Below are 22,043 nucleotides of genomic sequence, written 5' to 3' on the forward strand. Positions count from 1 at the left end.
ATGGCTCCGGCCCTGGCACCGAACCGGCGCCGTGCCCGGGAGGAGCCTGGGGCAGGGCATCCCTGTGTGACCTGCCCGGGCACACCGTGAGCCCTGCCCGGGCACCGTGAGCCCTGCCGGGGCCAGGGGCTCCTGCCAGGGATGCAGGGTGCGCGGCTGTGCAGGGCACAGAGCAGCCCAGGGTAACGGGTCTGCTGGAGCAGCTCGCACCGAGGTCCTGCTGTGTGCTCCGGTGAGCGGCGTCGTTCATTTCTGCCCTCAGCTTGTTTGCAGATGAGTCACCGGGTTTCAGGAGCGTCAGAAAGGGCTGCCGGAGGAAGCGAAACGCGCTTTGTTTTCAAGCATCAGCGCGGTGACCGTGAGCAGGAAAAGGGGAAGAGGCTTTGAGTCACCCGGGGCACCGCGCCTCGGCGAGTGAGCACATGGCACCCGGGGGCGCAGATATTTCCCTCAGGAAAAGGGAGAGAGCTTTCCCCCTCGCCCACTGTGCTTTTTGAGCATCGTTTTTCCTCCCCTTAGCCCGGAGGGGTTCTCCCAAGGAACTCGGAGGTGAAGCACAGACATCTGAATGCCTTGCTGTGGTGCTGCTGTGTGCAGCACTTCCCTGTCGCTGTCTGTCCGCCAGGAGAGGCACGGGGACCGCAGGCACGCCACAGACCAGCCACCCGCCCTCCTCCGCGTGGGAGGAGCAGAGGATTCCTGACAGGCTGTTTCTGCGCCCTGAGATGCCGGGTTTTTGCGGGATGAACCTTTAGGATGGGTTTGTACTGACATTTCAGCCATCCAGGGCAGTGAGGGGATCCCCTGGAGTGGGGGAAGCTCCGTCCCAATGCTTCCCTGGCACTAAGGGCTCATCTGCACCAGCAAGTGTGGGCACCTCCTCCATGGACACCCATCCTGCAGCTCCTCCACGGACACCCATCCCTGTCCATCTTCCCTGGACACCCATCCCTGTCCATCCTCCACGGGCACCCATCCCTGTCCCTCCTCCACGGACACCCATCCTGCACTCCTCCATGGACACCCATCACTGTTCCTCCTTCATGGGCACCCATCCCTGTCCCTCCTCCACGGACACCCATCCTGCAGCTCCTCCCTGGACACCCATCCCTGTCCCTCTTCCACAGACACCCATCCCTGTCCATCCTCCACGGACACCCATCCTGCAGCTCCTCCACGGACACCCATCCCTGTCCCTCCTGCCTGGACACCCATCCCTGTCCATCCTCCATGGGCACCCATCCCTGTCCCTCCTCCCTGGACACCCATCCCTGTCCCTCCTCCACGGGCGCCCATCCCTGTCCATCTTCCCTGGACACCCACCCCTGTCCCTCCTCCCTGGGAACCCATCCCTGTCCCTCCTCCCTGGACACCCATCCCTGTCCCTCCTCCCTGGACACCCATCACTGTCCATCCTCCACGGACACCCATCACTGTCCCTCCTGCCTGGACACCCATCACTGTCCATCCTCCATGGACACCCATCCCTGTCCATCCTCCCTGGACACCCATCCTGCAGCTCCTCCATGGGCACCCATCACTGTCCATCCTCCCTGGACACCCATCCCTGTCCCTCCTCCACGGACACCCATCCAGCAGCTCTGCTGCAGCTGGCAGAGGCAGGGCCCTTACAGAAGGTGTGCAGAGCAGCTCTGCCTTGATCTGTCATGCCAGCCTGCACTGAGCTTCCACACAGCTGGCGGACAGTGCCCAGCAGCCTCACCCCACAGTCCTGGCTGCCCCCTCTCCCGCCTGGGCCCTGCCAGCCTGTCCTCCTGGAGCTGGCAGTCACAGGTGTGTGTGGCAATGCTTCATCAAGGTACGTAAAAGGTCTGTACTCAGAAAAATGACAGTAACCCGTGTGTTTTTATTACTTCTATGTTTTGATACAGGGCCCCTGCTTTTCCCCTTGCAGGCTCACATCCCAGCCAGGGTTAATTGTGTCCAGGTCTGGCTGCTGTGTGCAGTTCTTCCCTTGGTGTTTGTCCCAACAAGAACTGTCGCAGTGAGGGTCTGTCAGGATGGCCAGCAGCTGCTGCAGGTCACTGACAGCCAGCAGGGCCAGCGGTGGGGACACAGAGCCGTGCCCAGCAGCAGAGACACAGGGCTCCATGGCTGCAGGACTGGTGCCAGGGCTCTGTGGGTGCTCAGGGCTTGGCTGGTGGCTGTCAGCTCTAGAACTGCTCTGCCCAGGGCTCTCCTGTCCTCCTGCACTGCTGACCTGTGCCTGAGGGGTAGCAGGGACAGGCCCAGGGCTGCTGCCTGTGCCTCTCCATCCCGTCCAGGAGCAGGGAACCTGAGGCTCTTCAAAGCCATGCTGAAGCAACAACAGGTCAGGTAATAACTGGAGAGAAAAACCAGCCCAGCCAGAAGTTCTCAGAGCCGTCGATGTTCCGCGAGCTCTGGCCATGCAGGAAAGGTGCAGGGATGGCATCTGGCCTGGGCTGTCCCTGGCACCGTGCCTGTCCCTGGCAGCGCCCTGTGCCCTGGGGGCTCTGCAGGGCTTTGCTGTGCCTCGGTCCCCAGGGACACCCGAGTGTGGCTGAGGGCGCTGTCCTGCCCTCACCCTGCCCTGCCCCAGCCTCTGCTCCCGGCCGGCAGCTCCTGTTTCCCTCCGCAGCTGGCGGAGGGCGCTGACACCATTACCGAGGGCGGCGTCACTTTCCCGTCCTTGCCAAGGTGAGGGATGCAGGGATGCCAGGGATGCCGAGCACGTCAGAGTGTGAGCAGGTTGGGGTCGGGTGAGTGCCCGGGGCGGGCAGGGCTGTGAGGACAAACCCTGGCAGAGCAGCAGCTGCTGGTGAGAACTGTGCTCAGGAATGGAAAAATTAAGCAGATTTCCGCAACTGCCAAGCCCGATTGTTAACTGCCGTGTGAGCACAAGGCGCACCGAGGCCTGGGGCTCTGCTAGGAGGGATTTGTGTAAGTCGCACCTAAACCACAGATCACGTGGAGGCCCTTCCGCCCTCGCCCTGCTCGGAGCGGAGCAGCGGGGCCAGGCACGGGGCTCGGCACACCCGGGCATGGCACAGGGCTCACCCTGAGCCGGGCACGGGGCTCGGCACACCTGGGCATGGCACAGCGCTCACCCTGAGCCGGGCATGGCACAGCGCTCACCCTGAGCCGGGCATGGCACAGCGCTCACCCTGAGCCGGGCACGGGGCTCGGCATACCCGGCCATGGCACAGAGCTCACCCTGAGTCCGGCACGGCACAGCTCTCATCCTGAACCCCAGGAGCTGCCCTGAGCCTCGCACGGCGCAGCATTCACCCTGAACCTGGCACAGCGCTCACCCTGAGCCCCGGGAGCCGCCCCAAGCCCGGCCAAGGCACAGCGCTCACCCACAGCTCGGCACGGCACGGCGCTCACCCCGAACCTGGCGCTGCTCACCCTGAGCCCGGCACGGCGGCTCCTGCAGCCCAGCTCCAGCTCACCCATGGCCCTGCGGCGGCTCCTGCAGCCCAGCTCCAGCTGCAGCTCCTGCGAGGAGCCGGCACCGCCCGCCGACGGCCGGAGGATGCAGCACCTGGCCAGCACGGTGGGCACGCTGCCCCGCGGCCGCAGGCAGGTACGGGCTGTGCCCGGGCCGGGACGGACCCCCGGGCTCTCTGTGCTGCGGGCCGGGCTGGGCGGGGCTGGGAGGGAGACTGCGGGCTGGTTTGGGGTGCCAGGGGAGCTCTGGCAGCGCTGGCGGTGCGGGGAGCTCGAGAGAGTGAGGGATGCTCGGGCTGAGAAGGGCCCGGCTGCACTCTGCATCTCCAGCACTGAGGGCAGCCAGGGAGGGTTTGTGCTGTCCGAGTGCTCCTTCAAAAGTGCATTTACCTGGGGCAGGCCTGGCTGCCCTGTCCTGCAGGCTGGCAGCAATGACACCACGAGCCATTTCCGTGTGGATCTGGGGTGTTTCTGGGCTGGCTCCACTGCTGGGCTGTTCCTTCCCCAGAGCAGCACAGGGCAGCACAGCTCCCTGGGTTCTGTCAGTGTCGGCTGAGCAGCTCAGCTCTGGGCTGTTTGTCTGACACGAGGGAGCACAACACAAGGTGTCTGTGGGGCGTGAGGACCTGAAAGCACAACCAGAAGCTCTGCTGCGCTAGCTGTGCTCTCCAGGCTTTGCTTGCTCGGCTGCAGAGGGGCCCTGGACCTTCCCTCGGCAGAGCTGGCCCTGGGAGGGGGTGCCCAGGGGGCTGCAGCCCCACCGGAGCCCTCGGTAGCCGGGAGGGTTGAGGTGACAGTGGCGGTGCTGTGGCTGGGGCTGGCAAAGCTGAGCTGCACCAGGGCCAAGGTGGCACTGCAGAGCCCGTGCCCGGGGCAGGGCTGCCTCGCCCAGGCCCTCTCATGTCCCCAGAAGGGTTGATTGCACCCGGCCGCCCTCTCCTGCCCTGTCCCTCGCAGTAAATGCACCCCGTCCGTGAGGGGGCTGTTTCTGCAGCAGGTCACACCGCGGCACCCCTTCATCCTGCTGAGGAGACATCAGCTCTGCTGGCTGCAGACATCTCACTGACAGTGCAACTCCTTATTCCCGGCTCACTTTTAGGGCAAGAACCCAACAGAACCCCATGTTTGGCACAGACCTGGCTCTCCCAGGGAGCTCTCCAGGCACAGGGTCCCTGGCCTGAGCAGGGCCTGGCTGGAGATGCTGTGCAGGGCTCAGGGTGTGCTCTCCCTGCCTCGGGGTGCTGGGTGCCTCTCCTGGCAGTGCTCAGTTTGTAAACACACACAGAATTTTAGAGGAAAGGGACCAAAGTGAGATGAGCTCTTGGCACAACAGAGGTGTGATCTGTGCTCTGAGCTTGCCACCAGCATCTGACAGGAGGATTTGGCCTCCAGATGCTTTTCCTCCTGGTCAGAAAGTTCAAGCTCTCCTTCGACCAAGGCAGAGGTGTTGGTGGGATGCCAGCAGCTGCTTTTAGTTCATCTCTGAACTGCTGGTTTTATCTGAGTGCCTCAAAGAACCACAAACCTACTGATGCCTTTCCTCTCCTGTTTCACAGCTTGCCCTGGCCAGATCCATTTCATTGGGCGACCCCACCAAGCCACAGAGGTATGGTTCTATGATTCTGTGATTCTGTGATTCTGTGATTCTGTGATTCTGTGATTCTGTGATTCTAGTCACTGCTCCTGCCTTGTTCTGCATGAAAGCTGTGTCTGGGGAACTGTGGCAGCCCAGGTGGGATTGGGGTGCGAGGCACAGAGTGGTACCCAGCACCTGGGATGGGCAGGTGCAGCCGTGCCCTTTGCCTTGGGCATGGGAACGGGCAGCACCACCTTGGGAGGGACAGTGTGGTGGCACCCCACAGTGTGGTGACACCCTGTGGGCACAGGGAGGGACAGTGTGGTGGCACCCCACAGTGTGGTGACACCCCGTGGGCACAGGGAGGGACAGTGTGGTGGCACCCCATGGTGTGGTGACACCCCGTGGCACAGGGAGGGACAATGGGGGGACACCCCACAGTGTGGTGACACCCCGTGGGCACAGGGAGGGACAGTGTGGTGGCACCCCATGGTGTGGTGACACCCCGTGGGCACAGGGAGGGACAGTGTGGTGGCACCCCACAGTGTGGTGGCACCCCGTGGGCACAGGGAGGGACAGTGTGGTGGCACCCCACAGTGTGGTGACACCCCGTGGGCACAGGGAGGGACAGTGTGGTGGCACCCCACAGTGTGGTGACACCCCGTGGCACAGGGAGGGACAATGGGGGGACACCCCACAGTGTGGTGACACCCCATGGCACAGGGAGGGACAATGGGGGGACACCCCACAGTGTGGTGACACCCCGTGGGCACAGGGAGGGACAGTGTGGTGGCACCCCACGGTGTGGTGACACCCTGCAGGCACAGGGAGGGGCAATGGGGGGACACCCCTGTTTTGGGTGGAAATGAGGCCCACAATGAGCAGCTTGCATGAATTCTGTGTGCTCCTCCTGCAGGAACTTCGTTTCTATATTGAAAGAAGACAAGGAGATGTTTGGGTTTGAAATCCAGGTAAGACCTAAGTGACAAGCTGTTTCACTAAAAGCAAAGTGTGTGCGGAGTCTGAAGTGCCATATGCCCAAAGCAGCTTAGGCAGGCCAGAGCAGAGGAAGGGTCTGTCAGAGCCTGTGAAATCTGAAGGGATTACAGCACTCATACAAGACAGGGATGTTTCTCCGAGGATTTTTTCATGGTGAAAGTCACAGATGAGAATTTCTGGCCTTCTCACAAGACTGTTGAATGCAGGAGAAATCCCATCCAAATCCAAATAGGAGGCAATGATAGTGCCTTCTTTCCTCCAAAAATAAGTGAATATTTTTGGGAGAATTGTATACAAGAATATTTTCAAATGAGAAAGACCAAAAAACTCTCTTAAAAATCACCTTATACTGGCTTTTTGCTACCTCCTTTAATAAGCACAGAGAGATATGTACTTTTCAGGAAGATATTATTCCATACAATATTATTCCATAAATACCTGCTAAGCATGACTTTTGGGGCAGGAGCTAAATCATATAGGAGGAGATTCTGTTTGGTGTAGAAGTCAGTAAGTCATCAAGCAGGAGAACCAGAATGTTACCAGGAGCACTGCTAGGGGCAGAGTCTGTGTTTGTGGGTTTTTGTGAGAAAGGTAACTCCTGATCAGCAGGTCTGCTGAAATCCTGGGTACAGCTAAAAAGTGATCCCTGCAATAAAGGGATAACTTTGGGGGCAGAGGGATCTGCCTGCCAGCAGCAGGGCACCTTCAAAGTGCTTTCCTCTGTCTGCACACGAGGGGAAAACGTGTTTTCTGTGAAATTAGTGTACTAGGAAAAGCTTAACTTTGCCCAGTTTGGGTCTGTGACTAATGAGGGGGTCAGCACTCAGCTCGTGAACAGAGGAGACCTTTCAGAAGGGAGGATAATTGAGTCAATTATTGGGCCTTTGTGTAAATTGTCAGGGCAGATTTTCATTAAACGTGGCATTCTGATTAAAAATAATTGTTCTTGGCACGTTTTCTTCCTGAACATACATTCAGTGTGAGCACTTCATAGGGCTGCAGAGAGGCAGCATCCGTCAGCCTCTGAGGGTGTTTAGGAGCCGCAGTTCCATCACTAGGAGATAAATTCAGGCAAAGCAGAATAAGATGATGCGAGGCTTTCGGTCTCCATCTGCAGGGGCTCATGCTTCACTCGTCACTCTTAGCTTAGGCACCAGTTTTACTGCTATTCCACAGGCTGGGATCGCCAGGGCACGGGGGGATTTGGCCAGAGCAGCTCTGAACTTCCCCGGCTCCCTCCCTTTGTTCCACCCTGGCTGAGAAACGTGGGCTCCCAATGAGCTGTCTGTGGCTAGAAGGGGCAGGGGCAGGTTTCCAGGAAACTGGGGTGGTATTTGCATGTCGCAGGAAAGGTTTCCTGCTGCCGCGGGACCCGCACAGGCTGCGGCACCGCAGTTTGCATTTTTCTGAATTCTTGTCAGCACCCATAACCACACAAGGGATTTAGAGTAATTACAGTTACTAAATGCTCAGCTAAATGTGCACGTCAAAAATAAAAAGCGCTTCGAGGACCGTGGGGATGTGTGTGGGTGACAAGTTCCAGAGGCCAGAAGAGCAAAAGTAAGTTTAGATGTTCTGTGTTTTCAGCTCCCATGCAAACCGAGCTGGCTGGTAGCAGCAGCTGACTCCACACAGCATCCCCAATGAATTGGAGTCAATCCCTTGGAAAGCCCCAGGCCCATCCTGTCATGTTCCCCTAGGAACATGAGACATCCTTCCAGAAAGCCATTCCCACCCATGCTGACGCATTCTTGGTTGAAGTCACAGAATTTTTAATGCTGAATAACCAGCTTGCTGTAAAACATTTTGTTTTAAACAACAAACAAACAAACAAACAAACAAAAACCCACCAGGCATCAGCCTGTTTTTAAAACTTGCTTGTTGAGTTTTATTCCCAAACCCAGTGCACAGGCACCTGTCAAGTGTCTACTGTTTTCTGCGGTACAAATGCATTTTTAATTGTCGGGTTATAGCATTTTGATCTCACTTGCATGTAGTGTGCTCTGCTCATCACAGCCTTCTCATTGAAAAAGTGCTGAATTTAGCTGTTTCTCGTGGCTCCAGGGTCGGTAACTGTGTTCCTTTGGCATTGGCAGACCATCAGGTTCCCACACCAGAGTGATTTCTCCCTGGAGGTGTGCACGTGTGTCTGCAGGATCCAGGAGGAGAGCCCTGCCCACCTCTCCGGCCTCCAGACTGGTAACTGTCCCTGGGCGCTCCTGCCCTCCGGGGTGCCGTGGCTGTTCCCTGGAGCAGGGCAGGTGGGCAGGGGCTGCTGGTGCCAGCCTGGCCTCTGTGTGTGTCCCCGGCAGGTGACATCCTCACCTGCATCAACGGCGTCAGCGTCGAGGGCTTTGGGCACAAGCAAATAGTGGACTTGATAAAATCTTCAGGGAACTACTTGAGGTGGGTGTCTCTCCTTTGGGTGGGCTTTGGCCTCATTTCCTCTGCCTCTGAAGGCAGCACCGTGCTGCCCCACAGCCCTGCAGTGCCTGGGGCAGAAATCCCAAGGCTGGGCAGAGCCTCTGTGCCTCAGGGCAGCACCACCCTTCCCACAGGTTAGAGACTGTCAACGGGGCCTTTTTCCTGAGGAAAATGGAGCTGAAGACCAAACTGAGGGCTCTGAAGGTAATGGGATTAATTGTTTGTTCCCCTGTCAAATGGAGATGGCTGTGGGTCACTGCTGATGGGGGCAGTGGGTGTCCATGGGACAGGGGATCCTGGCAAGGGCTGACACCCTTGGCTTCCCTGCTGCCAGCACCCCCAGCCACCCCTGCCCTGGTGCCCCTGATGTTATTTTATGGAAACCAGGAATAGAGGAGGAATGTGGTCACACCCCAGCGCTGCCCGGGTGAGCTTAGGCTGGTCACTTTGGGTGTGGGAATCTGCACGGAGCTCATGGGCTGTGGGGAGGCGCCTCCCGCGCTGTCCCCAGGCACAGGCTCGCTGTTTGGCGTTTCTAACCAGCTCTGCAGTGCTGTGTTTCACCCCCAGAGCTGAGGCAGGGCATTGCTGGGTGTTGGGTGGCTGGTGCCGCTGGGGCTGTCAGGATGTCCAGGCGTGCCCCCAGGGCGGGCGGGGGTGCCCGTGCCATTCCTGCTGTGAGGAGAGGAGGGTGCCCGCTCTGGTGGGGGCTCCAGGGCGGGGCAGGGCTGCAGAAGGGCGCTGGCATTGCCTCAGCTGGGGGCAGGGGGCTCCGTGCTCCCCAGGCAGGTTCCAGGCTGCTCCCTTCCCAAACGGGACAGGGCAGTGCTTCGTGCCTCAGCCATGAGCCAGCCCCCGTTTTCTGGAAGAAGTTTGCCAAACTCTGGCGCAGCCGGGTGCTTCCCGAGGGTGGCCTGCGCTTGCACAGGCCGTTTGGCTTCCCTGGACTGACCGAGCTGCTGTTCCCTGTCCCACAGCAGGCGCTGCACCAGCGCTGGGGAGAGCTGCGGGCGCTGCTGGCCCGGGAGCGGCTCCTGCTGCACGGTACGTGTGTGCGGGACCCTTCTGAGAAACTCTGCCATCCCACCGGCTCTGCCTTCCCTTCCCTGCCCAGGAGGGAGAGGGGCTGGCCTGGGAACGCTCTGTGCCGAGGGCAGTGACCTTGGCTGCTGCTTGACCAAGGGCCCCTTGCATCAGTCCTGGGCTGGGAGTTTATGTGGGTGGGAAAATTTTCCATTCTTACTTTGGTTATATGGGGAAGGGGCTGGGTTGGGTTTCCTGTGGACTGCCCAGGATGAAGGGAGCACCTCACAAGCAGGAACAGCTGCCCACGTAGGAAGGGACTGCTCCCTGCGCCAAGGGCTGGGCACGATGCTCCCCGTGCTGCCAGGGCACAGAGCGCTGCTCCTGGCGAGGGGCGGGCTGGACAAACTGCTCTCTGGCCAACGCTGCTCTCTGACCAACGCTGCTCTCTGGTTAATGCTGCTCCCTGGTTAACGCTGCTCTCTGGTTAACACTGCCCTCTGTCCAACGCTGCCCTTTGGCCAACGCTGCCCTCTGGCCAACGCTCTTCTCTGCTTAACACTGCCCTCTGACCAACGCTGCCCTCTGACCAACGCTGCCCTCTGGCCAACGCTGCCCTCTGGCCAACGCTGCCCTCTGACCAATGCTGCCCTCTGGCCAACGCTGCCCTCTGACCAATGCTGCCCTTTGGCCAACGCTGCCCTTTGGCCAACGCTGCTCTTTGGCCAATGCTGCCCTCTGACCAACGCTGCCCGCTGGCCAACGCTGCCCTCTGGCCAACGCTGCCCTCTGACCAATGCTGCCCTCTGACCAATGCTGCCCTCTGGCCAACGCTGCCCTTTGGCCAACGCTGCTCTTTGGCCAACGCTGCCCTCTGACCAACGCTGCCCTCTGGCCAACGCTGCTCTCTGGCCAATGCTGCCCTCTGGCCAATGCTGCCCTTTGGCCAACGCTGCTCTTTGGCCAACGGTGGCCTCTGACCAACGCTGCCCTCTGGCTCACGCTGCTCCCTGCTTAACGCTGCCCTCTGGCCAACGCTGCCCTCTGGCCAACGCTGCCCTCTGACCAACGCCGCTCTCTGGCTCACGCTGCTCTCTGGTTTCCAGGAGAGGTGAACGACAACGCCCTGCTGGGCTCACCGGAGCCGGTAGAGCCGGGCTTGGTGGGTGGCTGCAGCTCGCCGGGACCCTTCCTGCCGGGCAATCCGCGCCTGTCCAGCGAGGGCAGCTCCCGCAGCCGGCTGAGCTCCATGACGGTGGGCAGCGAGGACAGCTTCTACCAGGGCGGCGCGGCCGAGGACTGGGCTGCGGAGAGCCTGAGCCGGCAGTCCAGCCTGGACGATGACTGCGTGTTCCGCAGGGACGGCGCCGGGGCCGCGGGCAGGGCCTCGGTGCGGTGGCACCGCAGCATCAGCCTGGCCAGCAGCAGCGCCAGCCTGGCCAGCAGCGGCTCCGCGTCCCCGCTCTGGGACAGCTTCGGCACCCTCCCGCGCAAGAGCCGCCGCGCCAGCGTGCGCAAACACCTCCTGAAATTCATCCCGGGCTTCCAGCGCGCCGTGGAGGAGGACGAAAGCCGGGTCTGATGTCGCAGTGTCACCCTCGACGGCCGGGGGCTGCCCCATGGGGCACACGGCGGTGGCACCGCGGGGCACTGCCCAGACAACAGCTCTGATCAGAGCCACACGGCTCTGGGGTTTTAATTATTTTCATTTTCAATCAGAGCACTCTGTGGACCTCTTCTTCATTAACGTGAAAAATGAGCGACTCCAAAATGCGAAGAACCTTTGCAGAACTTCCTCAGCGAACTTTACTGTTAATAACAGTTTTTAATTGAATGCGAAATTGATAGCTATTTATTTCCTGTTACCGGAGTCAGTGTCTTCCAAAGGTCTTTAATAAAATGAGTGCTTCTTCTAAAACCAGTTACAGAGTCCCATGGGAAGAGGATGGAGCCTGGAGTGTGTGGCAGAGAGAGCCTGGGCACGGTGCTCTGGAATGAAACTGCTCTGCCAGGTTTGCATCCCTTGTGCAAGCTCTGGGTGTGACAAGCCAGGGCTGGCCTGGTCTGGCCAGCTGCACCCTCTGCCAGCTGCTGATATCCCACGTCTTGCCAGGTGTCTCATTCCAGGGGATGTGGAAAGGACCCTCCTGAGGTGCACGTGTCCCCAGGCTGCTCTGCAGAGCCCCGAGGGGTGTCTGTGATGCTCCCGGAGCAGCTCTGTCTGTCCTGCAGGAGAGACCTCCCTGAGGCAGGAGAGAAAGGCAGAGGGCTGTCCTGCAGGGACGGGCAGCATTGGTGGCACTGGCAGGGTGGTGACATCCCTAAGCAGGAGAGAAGAAGGGCACAGGGCTGCCCTGCAGGGACGGGCAGCATTGGTGGCACTGGCAGGGTGGTGACACCCAGTGACACCCCCGGGCTGCCGTGCTGGGACCCTGCCCACCAGTGCAGGAGCTGTCCCTTGGTCCCACGTTCCCCCTGCTCTCAGCACTCCACACCTGCTCACATTGATTTCCCCAGAAGCCGAGGCTTCAGGCAGCCAGGGTCACACAGAGCGTGTGTGGAGAGGGGATTAACAACCATGGGCACAGAGGTGAACAACAAGAGGTTTTTCGCTCCCTCTCAGCACACAGAAAATGCTGTTTGTTCAGCCCGAGCAGCCTAATGATGTTTTTCAAATACAACTGGAAGCACTTAAAATACAATTCAGGACCTCGTGTGACTCATTCATTCGCCCGTTGCCCGGGCAGCCTGTGCAGTTGTACCCTCAGGTGCTGCTGTGCCAGGGTTCTCTGGGCTTCTCAGAGACCACAGGCTGAACCCAGCAGCTGCCCTGTGAGATGAGCTCCAAACAAACGCAATCTGTTCCCAAAACTGCTCTGATCCACCAGCGCTGCTGAGACAGAAGAGTCAGCACTGGCCTCTGCAATTTCTGTGGAGGGGATTAAACAGCTGGAAACATGGCGCGGCTCTGGGAAAGATGAAGGGCACTCAGGGGGCTGGGCACAGTCTGGGGCCTGGAGGGCACTTAGGAGAGGAGCTCCCATGGTGTGTACATGGGTGATGCCCTGTCCATGCTGCTGCACCGAGGGCCTGCAGTTCGGCCTGGGAGCCCCTGTGCTGTGGATCCAATATTATGGCCCATGATTTTCTGCCTCAAAACAGAGTTTTACTTTTCTTTGCTAGTATCACCAGCTGAAAGGAGAAAAAAAATCTGGTTCTTTTCGGCCAAAATGTTGAGTTAAAGGCAGATGTGGGGGTGTGCAAAAGCACCAGGGGCAGAAAACCCAGAACATCTGGTGAGAGCCGTTGTAGGGCCCAAAGGGAATGGACAGCTCCAGCACTGAGAAAGGAACCCTGAGTATTGCAGCTTTACAGTCCAAAGGTGTGATTCCTTTAGCCATGAAAAGAATGAATTAATTTGCCACGGTTTGGGATGCAGGCACTCCCTGTGAGCGTGGCAATGCTGGGGGAGCCTGAGCACCCCACAGGCTGAGGCTGAAGGAGTGCAGCTCCCCAGCAGGGCGAGAGCACGGCCGGGCTGCCTCCGGACGGCAGCGACACGCTCTCACCGCAGTCACAAACAGGATGTGGGTGACAGCACCGGGCCCTGCTGAGCCCCAGCTGCGGGAGGAAGGAGCTCACGGGCCAGCCAAAGCACTCTGAAATAAAACCAACTGCAGCAGCTTTGAACAGGCGTTTCTCCTTGCAGGGAGCGCTCTGGGCGGGTCCTGCTGTGCCTCTGGGTCGGGGGCAGCAGCAGGGTGGGTGCGCAGGCAGCGTGGGACAGTGACAACACAAGCTGGGGCTGGGCTCTGCCCCTGCAGCAGCAGAGTTCTCACTGGTCACAGGGGTGATCACAGAGCTCCCAGCAGCCAGTGGATCTTTTCTCTGCTTATCCCCCTGGGGCTGAAAGGGTAACACAAGTTTACTGCAGAGTGCAGCTGGGTCCTCGACGAATGCAATTGGATTTTAAACTGAACATTTCAATTAATTTGATGGATGCTACAGAGCCTGACCTTCTCAGGGGACTTAACTGCTCAGCTGAGTGTTGCCCACTGGCCAGACCCTCCCATCAGATCCTGACTGTTGGGCTCTGTCAAGTCCCACACTCAGGGGTGTGGAGCTGCCTCTTGGGCTCCATCCTGCCCCACAGTCAGAGATGTGGTGCTGCCTCCCTGGCTCCATCCTGCCCCACATTCAGGGATGTGGTGCTGCATTTTGGGCTCCATCCTGTCGCATACTCAGGGATGTGGAGCTGCCTCTTGGGCTCCATCCTGTCGCACACTCAGGGATGTGGTGCTGCATTTTGGGCTCCATCCTGCCCCATGATGAGGGATGTGGTGCTGCCTCACAGACAGGGATGTGGAGCTGCCTTTTGAACTCCATCCCGCCCCACATTCAGGGATGTGGTGCTGGGTCCCTCCTGCTGCTCTGCTGGTTCCTGCAGCCCCCCGCTTCGCTCCCTTTCCCCGCGGCCGTGGGGCCCCGTTGCCCCGTTGCCCCGTTTCCCTGTCCCCGTTCCCCTGTTCCCCTGTGCTGGTCACACCCCGCTCTCGGGCTCAGAGCAGGGCACAGGTGGCTCGAGGGCGGCTGAGCCTGGCCTGCTCGGGGGGATTCGCTCTTCATCCACAGACAGAGCCAGCACTGAGTCCCGGTGCTCCTGGCACGGACCAGCTGCTGTGAGTGGGGTCACACCCAGCCGTGGCTGTGCCACACCAGATTGGACAGAATAAAGGTTTTTCATTTTTAAAAGCTTGAAGAGGCGGAAATCCACCCTGCGGGGGCTGTGCAGAAGGAATTGTTCCCTGTCCTTGAGGGGTGGTTTTGCCCAGCTGTTCACAAACAGCTGCCTGTGGTGGGAAGAACCCACAGCTGCCTTTTCCTTCTGCAATCCTGCAGCCCAAATGGCTCTGTGATCCTGTGACAATAGGAAGGAACCTTCTCCTCTCCAGTCACCAGACCTTGCTGGGTGCTCAGCCTCTCCTCCTGAGGGCACCAACCCCTGCTCATTGTCAGCTCACATTCAAACCTTATCCTTCACTTTTCTTGGACAACGTTTTCCAGCAAAGGATGGCTTTTATAAATCAATCACACCAAATTAATTTTAAAACAATAATGAAAGCTTGTCGATTTAAAGACACAAGCTCAAAAGATGAATTGAAGCAGTGGAAAGTGTTTGGGTCCATTTCTAATCGGGGGCTGAACTTGACAAGAGGATTTCCAAACCCTAAAGCCCAAAGATACCAGAAATGCTGTATTGCACAAACACAGAATGTCATTCACAGCAGGAGATTACACTGTTATGTAAACCTGGCGTTGGCACCAGGGTTGACACGAGTTCAGCTGTGGTCAGAAATGCCCCCGTGCCGCTCGGGTGACTCTCCAGCTTCCCTCTGCAAACGTCCCTCTGAATCCTGCCAGCCTTAGGTGTGACTGAGAGTCACTGAGAGAACCATGGAATGTCTTGGGCTGGGAGGGACCTTAAAGCTCTCCCTGTTCCCTGTTCCACCCCCTGCCATGGCACGGACACCTTCCACTGCCCCAGGGTGCTCCAAGCCCTGTCCAGCCTCGCCTGGGACACTGCCAGGGATCCAGGGGCAGCCCTGGGCCCTCTGAGCAGTGCTGGCTGTCCAGGGTGTGTGGCCAGGCACACGTGGACACTGTGACACCGTGCTGTATGTGGGGCTGTGCCCGTCCCACTGCTGGGGCTGCTCCCCAGAGGGCAAAGTGCATCCATTGTGCCCCAGAGCATGGTGAGCTTCATCCATGGCAATGTTCATCCATGGTGAGCTTCATCCATGGCAATGTTCATCCATGGTGAGGTTCATCCACAGCAAGGTTCATCCATGGCGAGGCTCATCCATGGCAAGGTTCATCCATGATGAAGTCCATCCATTGTGAGCTCCATCCTTGGTGAGCTCCATCCATGACAAGATTCATCCATGGTGAGCTCCATCCATGGCGAGGCTCATCCATGGCAAGGTCCATCCATGGTGAATTCCATCCACAGTGAGGTTTATCCACAGCGAGCTCCATCCACAGCGAGGTTCCTCCATGGCGAGGTTCCTCCATGGCGAGGCTCATCCATGGTGAGGTCCATTCATGGTGAGGTTCATCCACAGCATGATTCATCCACAGCAAGCTCCATCCACAGCAAACTTCATCCATGGCGAGCTCCATCCATGGTGAGCTCCATCCATGGTGAGCTCCATCCATGGTGAGCTCCATCCACTGTGAGGTTCATCCATGGCGAGCTCCATCCACAGCAAGGTTCATCCCCAGTGAGGTTCCTCCATGGTGAGGTCCGTCCATGGCGAGCTTCAACCACAGTGAGGTTCCTCCACAGTGAGGTTCATCCACAGTGAGGTTCATCCACAGTGAGGTTCATCCATGGCGAGGTTCATCCATGGCTTCACCCGTGATGAGCTCCATCCATGGCGAGGTTCATCCACGGCCAGCTCCATCTGCCCCAAGGTTCATCCTTGGTGAGATTCATGCGCAGTAAGCTCCATCTATGGCAAGGTTCAGCTACAGTGTAGTTCATCCACAGCGTGGTTTATCCACAGCGAGCTCCATCCCTGGTGAGCTCCATCCCTGGTGAGCTCCATCCACGGCGCGGCTGCCGTCGCAAACCCGCTGGGGAATGTTAAGCGGGTTAGGTGGCAGGCTGGGGAAGGTGGTCACCCTCCGGGGATTAGGGGTCAGAACAAAGGCTGTCCCTGTGGCCAGCGGGCACACAAAGAGCCATTGTGCCCGAGCACAAGCTCCTGTTTATTCCCGCGGGGCTGACATGCCCGCAGCCCCGCTCTCCAGGCTGGCACAAAAGCTTCCTTGCTCCAGATTGTTTGTTTATGTAAATCATAATGGTGCATTTAATTATGCAACGGGCAGAGCCCGGCGCCGAGGGCGGCGCTGATTGGGCTGGCGGGCGCCGGGCACGGCGGACGGTGCGGGCTGGGCGCGGGACGCCGGGGCCACTGGCGCAGGGCACAGAGCGGGGCCCGGCCCGGCACGGCCCGGCACGGCCTCAGCATGACAGAGGAGGCGCCCGCAGCTGCCACCATGCCGGCGTGCAACGGGAGCCTTCCCCCGCCGGGGAAGGACGGCCCGCTCCAGGGCATCGGCGGCCTCCAAGAAACCGCAAAATCTCTCGGGACGGTCCCGTACGCAAATGCTGAAACGAGCCCTGACACTTCACCCGAACAGGAAAATCTGGAGGAAAATAGAAATTCACTGCCAGAGGTCGCCACTCCTGAGAATTTTGCTGCAGAGCAGCGATGCCAAGGTATCGTACGGGGCTGCCTGTCTCTAGGTGTTGGGAGAGAAAAGTTCTGCTTTATCTATAGCCTGATGAATAAGGGGATGTGCTGAGTGTTCGCCAAAATTCCCAGTCTGTGGTAGCTGTAAGAGTGACTTGGAGTATTTCGGAATCTGGGACACATTTGAGGGATGCAATGAAAAGAGCACAACTAAAGAAATGAGCAATTCTAAATCTGCTCTGAAAACCTGCTGATCTGCAGCCATTAAAACCTGATTGCCATCACTAATTGCTCCACCAGCCCATGTCTTGTGCTTTGTGTTTCCAAAGAAAAGCGAGAGGAGAGCGCTGGGACACCGCAGCGGGGACCAGCGGATATCCAGGACACAGGGACCACTGGCCAGGGATCAGGGGAAGGTAATGCACAATGCCGCCCAATGCGGGGTTCCGCTGGTGTGTAGCACAGAGACAGTGGATGCAGGTGGTTATTATTTTATTTCAATTGGGTCAGACCCTTCTATTCCAGGGAGCAGTGACTCATCTCTCACCTGTGAGTTGCTGCACCTTAGAAACCAGAGCTGGTATCTTCCTGCCAGAGTTTTACATGTGTCATGGGCCGTGGGGCATCCAAGCACCGCGGGGCCTCCAGGCAGGAGGTTCCAACAGCCTCATGGGCATGGGAGATTCTCTGTCTTCTGCTCCATGCTCAGAGGAAACCTCGTGAGGCTGCAGGTGCTCACAAAACCCAAATTATTTTCCTGCCAGATTCACCAAGTGTTGAATCCCCCGATGCCCAGGCATCCACATAAAATAGCTCTCCTAAACACCTGTTCCTGGGTGTTGCTGTGCTCATTTCCGGGTGAAAATGGTGGAAATGAGCAGGAGCCAGGGCTGGAGCCTCAGGCACCTCCTGTGGTGATCAGAGCTGCAGGGGGGCCACTGCCCGTCCTGTCAGGAGCTAAAAATGCACTGAGTGTATACAGAAATGAACATATTTATTTCACCATGCAGACTGCAGCCGCTTCTCCAAAGGAGGAGTATTTCATGGTGTGTTACTGGAGGAGAACAGCCCTGTCTCTCCAAGGGGGGCTCTGGGCATTATTCCTTTCTCATCTCCCACCACAAGGCTCCTCCTTGTCTGGGAGGACACTTTGGGACAAGGGTGGCTGCACCAGGAGCTGCTGGTGATGCTCTCTGAGCTTTGAAGTGGGCTCTAAATGAGCCAGGGGCTGTGCCCTGCAAGCAAATCCTGCTTCCATTAACAAAAGGAAAAATATCCTGAACATTTGTCATGGCCAAATTAATATTTCATAGCAACTGCCTAGGCTGTGAGGAGGTGAACAGTGGTGGAGGCTTTCCCATTTAGAGCTGACATCCATATTCCAGCTGTGCTGCTTTAGGAGCACACAATAAAACCTATTAAAGGATCTCTCCTGGGCCCCCTGCACCCGCCCTGCAACCACAGCGCTTTATCTCCAAATTGCAGGCAGCTTTTTAGTACCCGACCAATTTAGTCTAATTAATACTCTGGACCCCACAGGCAAAACCTTGAATAGACCATTTGTTTCGACACTAAAGCATAATTAACCGCAGAGACATGCCAAACAGGGCAAATGGGAGATGGCCATGGCAGCAGGGAGGGACACATCCCATGGGCACAGCTGGGCACTGCATCCACAGTGGCTCCCTTCCCTTCCCTTCCCTTCCCTTCCCTTCCCTTCCCTTCCCTTCCTTCCCTTCCCTTCCCTTCCCTTCCCTTCCCTTCCCTTCCCTTCCCTTCCTTCCCTTCCCTTCCCTTCCCTTCCCTTCCCTTCCCTTCCCTTCCTTCCCTTCCCTTCCCTTCCCTTCCCTTCCCTTCCCTTCCCTTCCCTTCCCTTCCCTTCCCTTCCCTTCCCTTCCCTTCCCTTCCCTTCCCTTCCCTTCCCTTCCCTTCCCTTCCCTGGGATGGGATAATGGGATGGGATGGGATGGGATGGGATGGGTTGGGATGGGATGGGATGGGATGGGATGGGATGAGAGCTGTCCCCAGGTGTTGGGGTCCGGCGTGGCCCCGTGTCTCCCCGAATGGCGAGTCTGGGGTAGGAGCGGTAGAGTCGCAGCCGCCGTGTCCCCCGTGTCGCGCAGGGCCGGGTGGCACTGAGGGGACCGGCACGGCGGGGACGGGCACGGAGGGGACAAGCACGGCGGGGACAAGCGCGGCTGGGACGGGCACGGAGGGGACAAGCACGGCGGGGACAAGCGCGGCTGGGACGGGCACGGCGGGGACGAGCACGGCGGGGACAAGCGCGGCGCCCGCAGCCGGCTGGGAGGCACCGGAGAGCCCGGCGGGCAGCGCCGAGCCCCGAGGGAACGCGGCCGGGAGGCGGAGGAGGACGAGGAGGATGAGGATGACACGGAGGAGGACGAGGTGCAGGTGATGGAGATGAAGAAGGAGAGCAGCGCGGCGCCCCGGCCGCCGCAGCGGGACCAGCCGCCCTCGCCCCCGGGCAGCCCCGGCCGCAACTCCCCGCTGGAGAAGGCGGGGGAGCCGCCCGCGCTGGCAAGAAGAACGACATCTCCCGACACAGCTACTCCCGGTACAACACAATCTCCTACCGGAGGATCCGCAAAGGAAACACCAAACAGCGCATCGACGAGTTCGAGTCCATGATGCACTTGTGAACTGAGGGGGAGCGCCTCACGCACCGAGCCCTGGCTCTGGGCTTGGCTTTGCTTTGCTCCCCCAAACGTGTCTCTTCACACAGCACAAGGTCACTGCTTTTCTTCTTTTTGTACATGATTTATAATACACTGTGAAATTTTAACACCTTGGCTTTGACGGGGGCGGAGGCATCCGTAGCGCAGGAAAATAAATAATCAGTTTGCTAAATGCACACCCACTGGATGTTCAGGGTATCCTCCTTTCTCCCTCTGCCTTTGTACCGCGTTACTGTAACCCAGTGCTACCGGTCAGACTCTCTCAGGTGTCCTCATTTTCATCCCAAGTTTAGGTGCAAAATCTTAAAGATTATTTTGTCAAAACCAGGTGAGTTTTAATCCATTATTTTTGTCTCACCTGGACATTACCCTTCTCCATTTTGAAAGACCTTTGTGTAAGCACCATGCAGTGGTGCCAATATTTTAGAACTGTTTTACTCTAGATTTGTCTGGAGTTGGGACTCAGCTTTGTACTTGTCATCCCAGAAAACATCTGGGAAAGCTGAGGACTGCTGGCAAGGGAGAGGAGGCAAGGAAGGAGCTATCCAGGGCCTCCTGCAGCCATAAGTGCCTTTTAAAGGATTAGTTTTACATCTCCAGCAGCACTGAATATCGCTTTGGCTTTTCTTGTTCTACATAAAGGCAATTATTTATTGGCGTCGTGAAAATAATACGGCGCAATTCTGCATTGTGCCGGCAGACATAGCCCTCATTGTGCCATTCACACTTGTTTGTTTGCTCCCTGGCCCGGGCAAGTTCTGAGCTGTGCTTGTACCAACCTATACTGGGGGTCTGTTCCCTCTGCCAGCTGCCCTGGGGTGGCACGGCCCCTTGGGGACACGGCTGTGCTGCTCCAGCCAGGGCCACCACAGGGCTGGCACAGCCCGGGACAGGGGAGGGGACCCTGCCACGACAGGGAGATGTCGTGCACCGGGATGGGCTTTGGGTCCCTTCTAACCCCAAACCACTCCGATTCTATGGGTGTCTGTGACCATTCCCGGCGCTTTGGGGGGAAAGGCCGCCCAAGGCTTTGAGAGCCTTGGCTGGCTTTTGCCGTCCGTGCAGAGCAGCGCTCGCTCGCCGAGGAGCGCAGCGCCCTCTCCCGCTCTCCTGGGTGGAAAAAGTGAAAAACTGAAAGCGCTGCGATGCTCGGGGGGCCGGAGAGCCCTGCTCACCTGGCCTGGCCCCGGGAGCGTGTGGTGTGAGCAGCCAGGGGTTAACAGGCAGGGGATGGGCAGGGATGGGGGGCTGGAGCTCTGGCATACCCGGGGGCACAGGGTGGGACAGGTGAGGAGCCGGGCAGGTGCGGAGCCGGGCAGGTGAGGAGCCGGAGCTCTGGCACAGGGTGGGACAGGTGAGGAGCCGGGCAGGTGAGGAGGTGGAGCTCTGGCACAGGGTGGGACAGGTGAGGAGCCGGGCAGGTGAGGAGCCGGAGCTCTGGCACAGGGTGGGACAGGTGAGGAGCCGGGCAGGTGAGGAGCTGGAGCCCTGGCACAGGGTGGGACAGGTGAGGAGCCGGGCAGGTGAGGAGCTGGAGCTCTGGCACAGGGTGGGACAGGTGAGGAGCAGGGCAGGTGAGGAGCTGGAGCTCTGGCACAGGGTGGGACAGGTGAGGAGCTGGAGCTCTGGCACAGGGTGGGACAGGTGAGGAGCTGCCTGCACTGCCCTGAGGGCACACACAGGGATCTGGGCACTGTCCCTTGCAGCAGAGGCACCTGGAGGCAGGTGCTGGTCAGGCCATGGCAGCCACAGCCCCAAAATCCTTTCTCTCCATTTCTGCTGAGCTGGACCGGGCTGACGGCAGGTGAGTAAGGGGTGTGTCGGTGACAGGGGACAGGTGACAAGTGACAATTGTCGTGACACCTGCAGCGGCTGTGGCTGCAAGAACCAGCTCAGCTATTGCCCTTCCCTGCACGGAGAGAGGAGCCAGCAGGCCAGAATGCAGGGAATTGGTGCTTTGGGGCTCCTCCTGGGGCCTTGCTTTACGGCTCAGCCTGGCACTAACTCGGGGGGAGCCCCTCGAGAGGGCCCGGGCTGGGCAGATCGAACACTCTGCGCTCAGAGGGAGCAGCTCCCTTTGCTTCATTTACTGCTTTTTTATTTAACAATTCAGCACCGGGGACGGCAGGGCCTCCTGTCCCCACCCCACGCAGGTGTGTCCCCACGCTGGTGCTCCCCAGCTCTGCTGCTCCTGGAGCCCAGCCCGGGCTGTGTAGGGGTGGTGGCACGGCTGTGCCTGCTGCAGCGACGCTCTCATTTCTGCAGCGATGCTCTCGCTTCTGGAAGACTGGGCTGACTGGTGCCCTGGGAGTGGTCCCAGCACGGAGCAGGGGCCCAGCTCAGTGGCAGCCCCGGCAGGCTGCAGCCCCCGAGCACAGATCCAGCATTTCCAGCGATTGTCCCCAGGAGGGGCAGCGGCCGCGAGTGACAGCGCTGCCGATGGGATGTGACCGTGACATATGAGTGCCTGCTGCCCGCCCTGTGACAGCTGACTGAATGTCAGCAAGCAGAACGCCATGAAATCCCTGCTCCTGATGCGAGCTGACTGCCCGAACAACGCCCGTGTCATTTTTCTGATGGTGACTGCGGGCTAGCCGCGCTGAAGGAGGCAGAGAAAATCAGGAAGACAGCTGG

General features: G+C 58.9%; 2 protein-coding genes across 2 annotated transcripts; both read left to right on the top strand.

Moving 5' to 3' along the window:
* On the top strand, nt 1–11,372 carry CYTIP (cytohesin 1 interacting protein). Its single transcript, XM_063161338.1, has 12 exons — nt 1–86; nt 626–732; nt 2,286–2,337; nt 2,527–2,679; nt 3,319–3,568; nt 4,977–5,038; nt 5,925–5,979; nt 8,104–8,206; nt 8,320–8,413; nt 8,566–8,635; nt 9,409–9,475; nt 10,561–11,372. The coding sequence occupies exons 1-12, from the start codon at nt 1–3 to the stop codon at nt 11,034–11,036; spliced, it is 1,575 nt and encodes a 524-aa protein (XP_063017408.1). The 3' UTR covers nt 11,037–11,372.
* A 5,099-nt stretch (nt 11,373–16,471) lies between these two features.
* Nucleotides 16,472–19,591, top strand: ERMN (ermin). Its single transcript, XM_063161339.1, is given in 5 exon segments — nt 16,472–16,739; nt 17,043–17,129; nt 18,837–18,940; nt 18,982–19,246; nt 19,249–19,591. Coding segments are annotated over 5 exon segments (834 nt in total). The 5' UTR covers nt 16,472–16,486; the 3' UTR covers nt 19,374–19,591.
* Nucleotides 19,592–22,043: the final 2,452 nt, after the last annotated feature.

The sequence above is a fragment of the Melospiza melodia genome, chromosome 8 (genome assembly GCF_035770615.1).
Source record: "Melospiza melodia melodia isolate bMelMel2 chromosome 8, bMelMel2.pri, whole genome shotgun sequence".
NCBI lineage: Eukaryota > Metazoa > Chordata > Aves > Passeriformes > Passerellidae > Melospiza > Melospiza melodia.

Coding starts and splice junctions, on each gene's coding strand:
- CYTIP (XM_063161338.1), top strand. CDS start 1: ATGGCTCCGGCCCTGGCACCGAACCGGCGCCGTGCCCGGGAGGAGCCT. Junction 2,680..3,318: donor ACTTTCCCGTCCTTGCCAAG/GTGAGGGATGCA, acceptor AGCCGCCCCAAG/CCCGGCCAAGGCACAGCGCT. Junction 9,476..10,560: donor GGAGCGGCTCCTGCTGCACG/GTACGTGTGTGC, acceptor TCTGGTTTCCAG/GAGAGGTGAACGACAACGCC.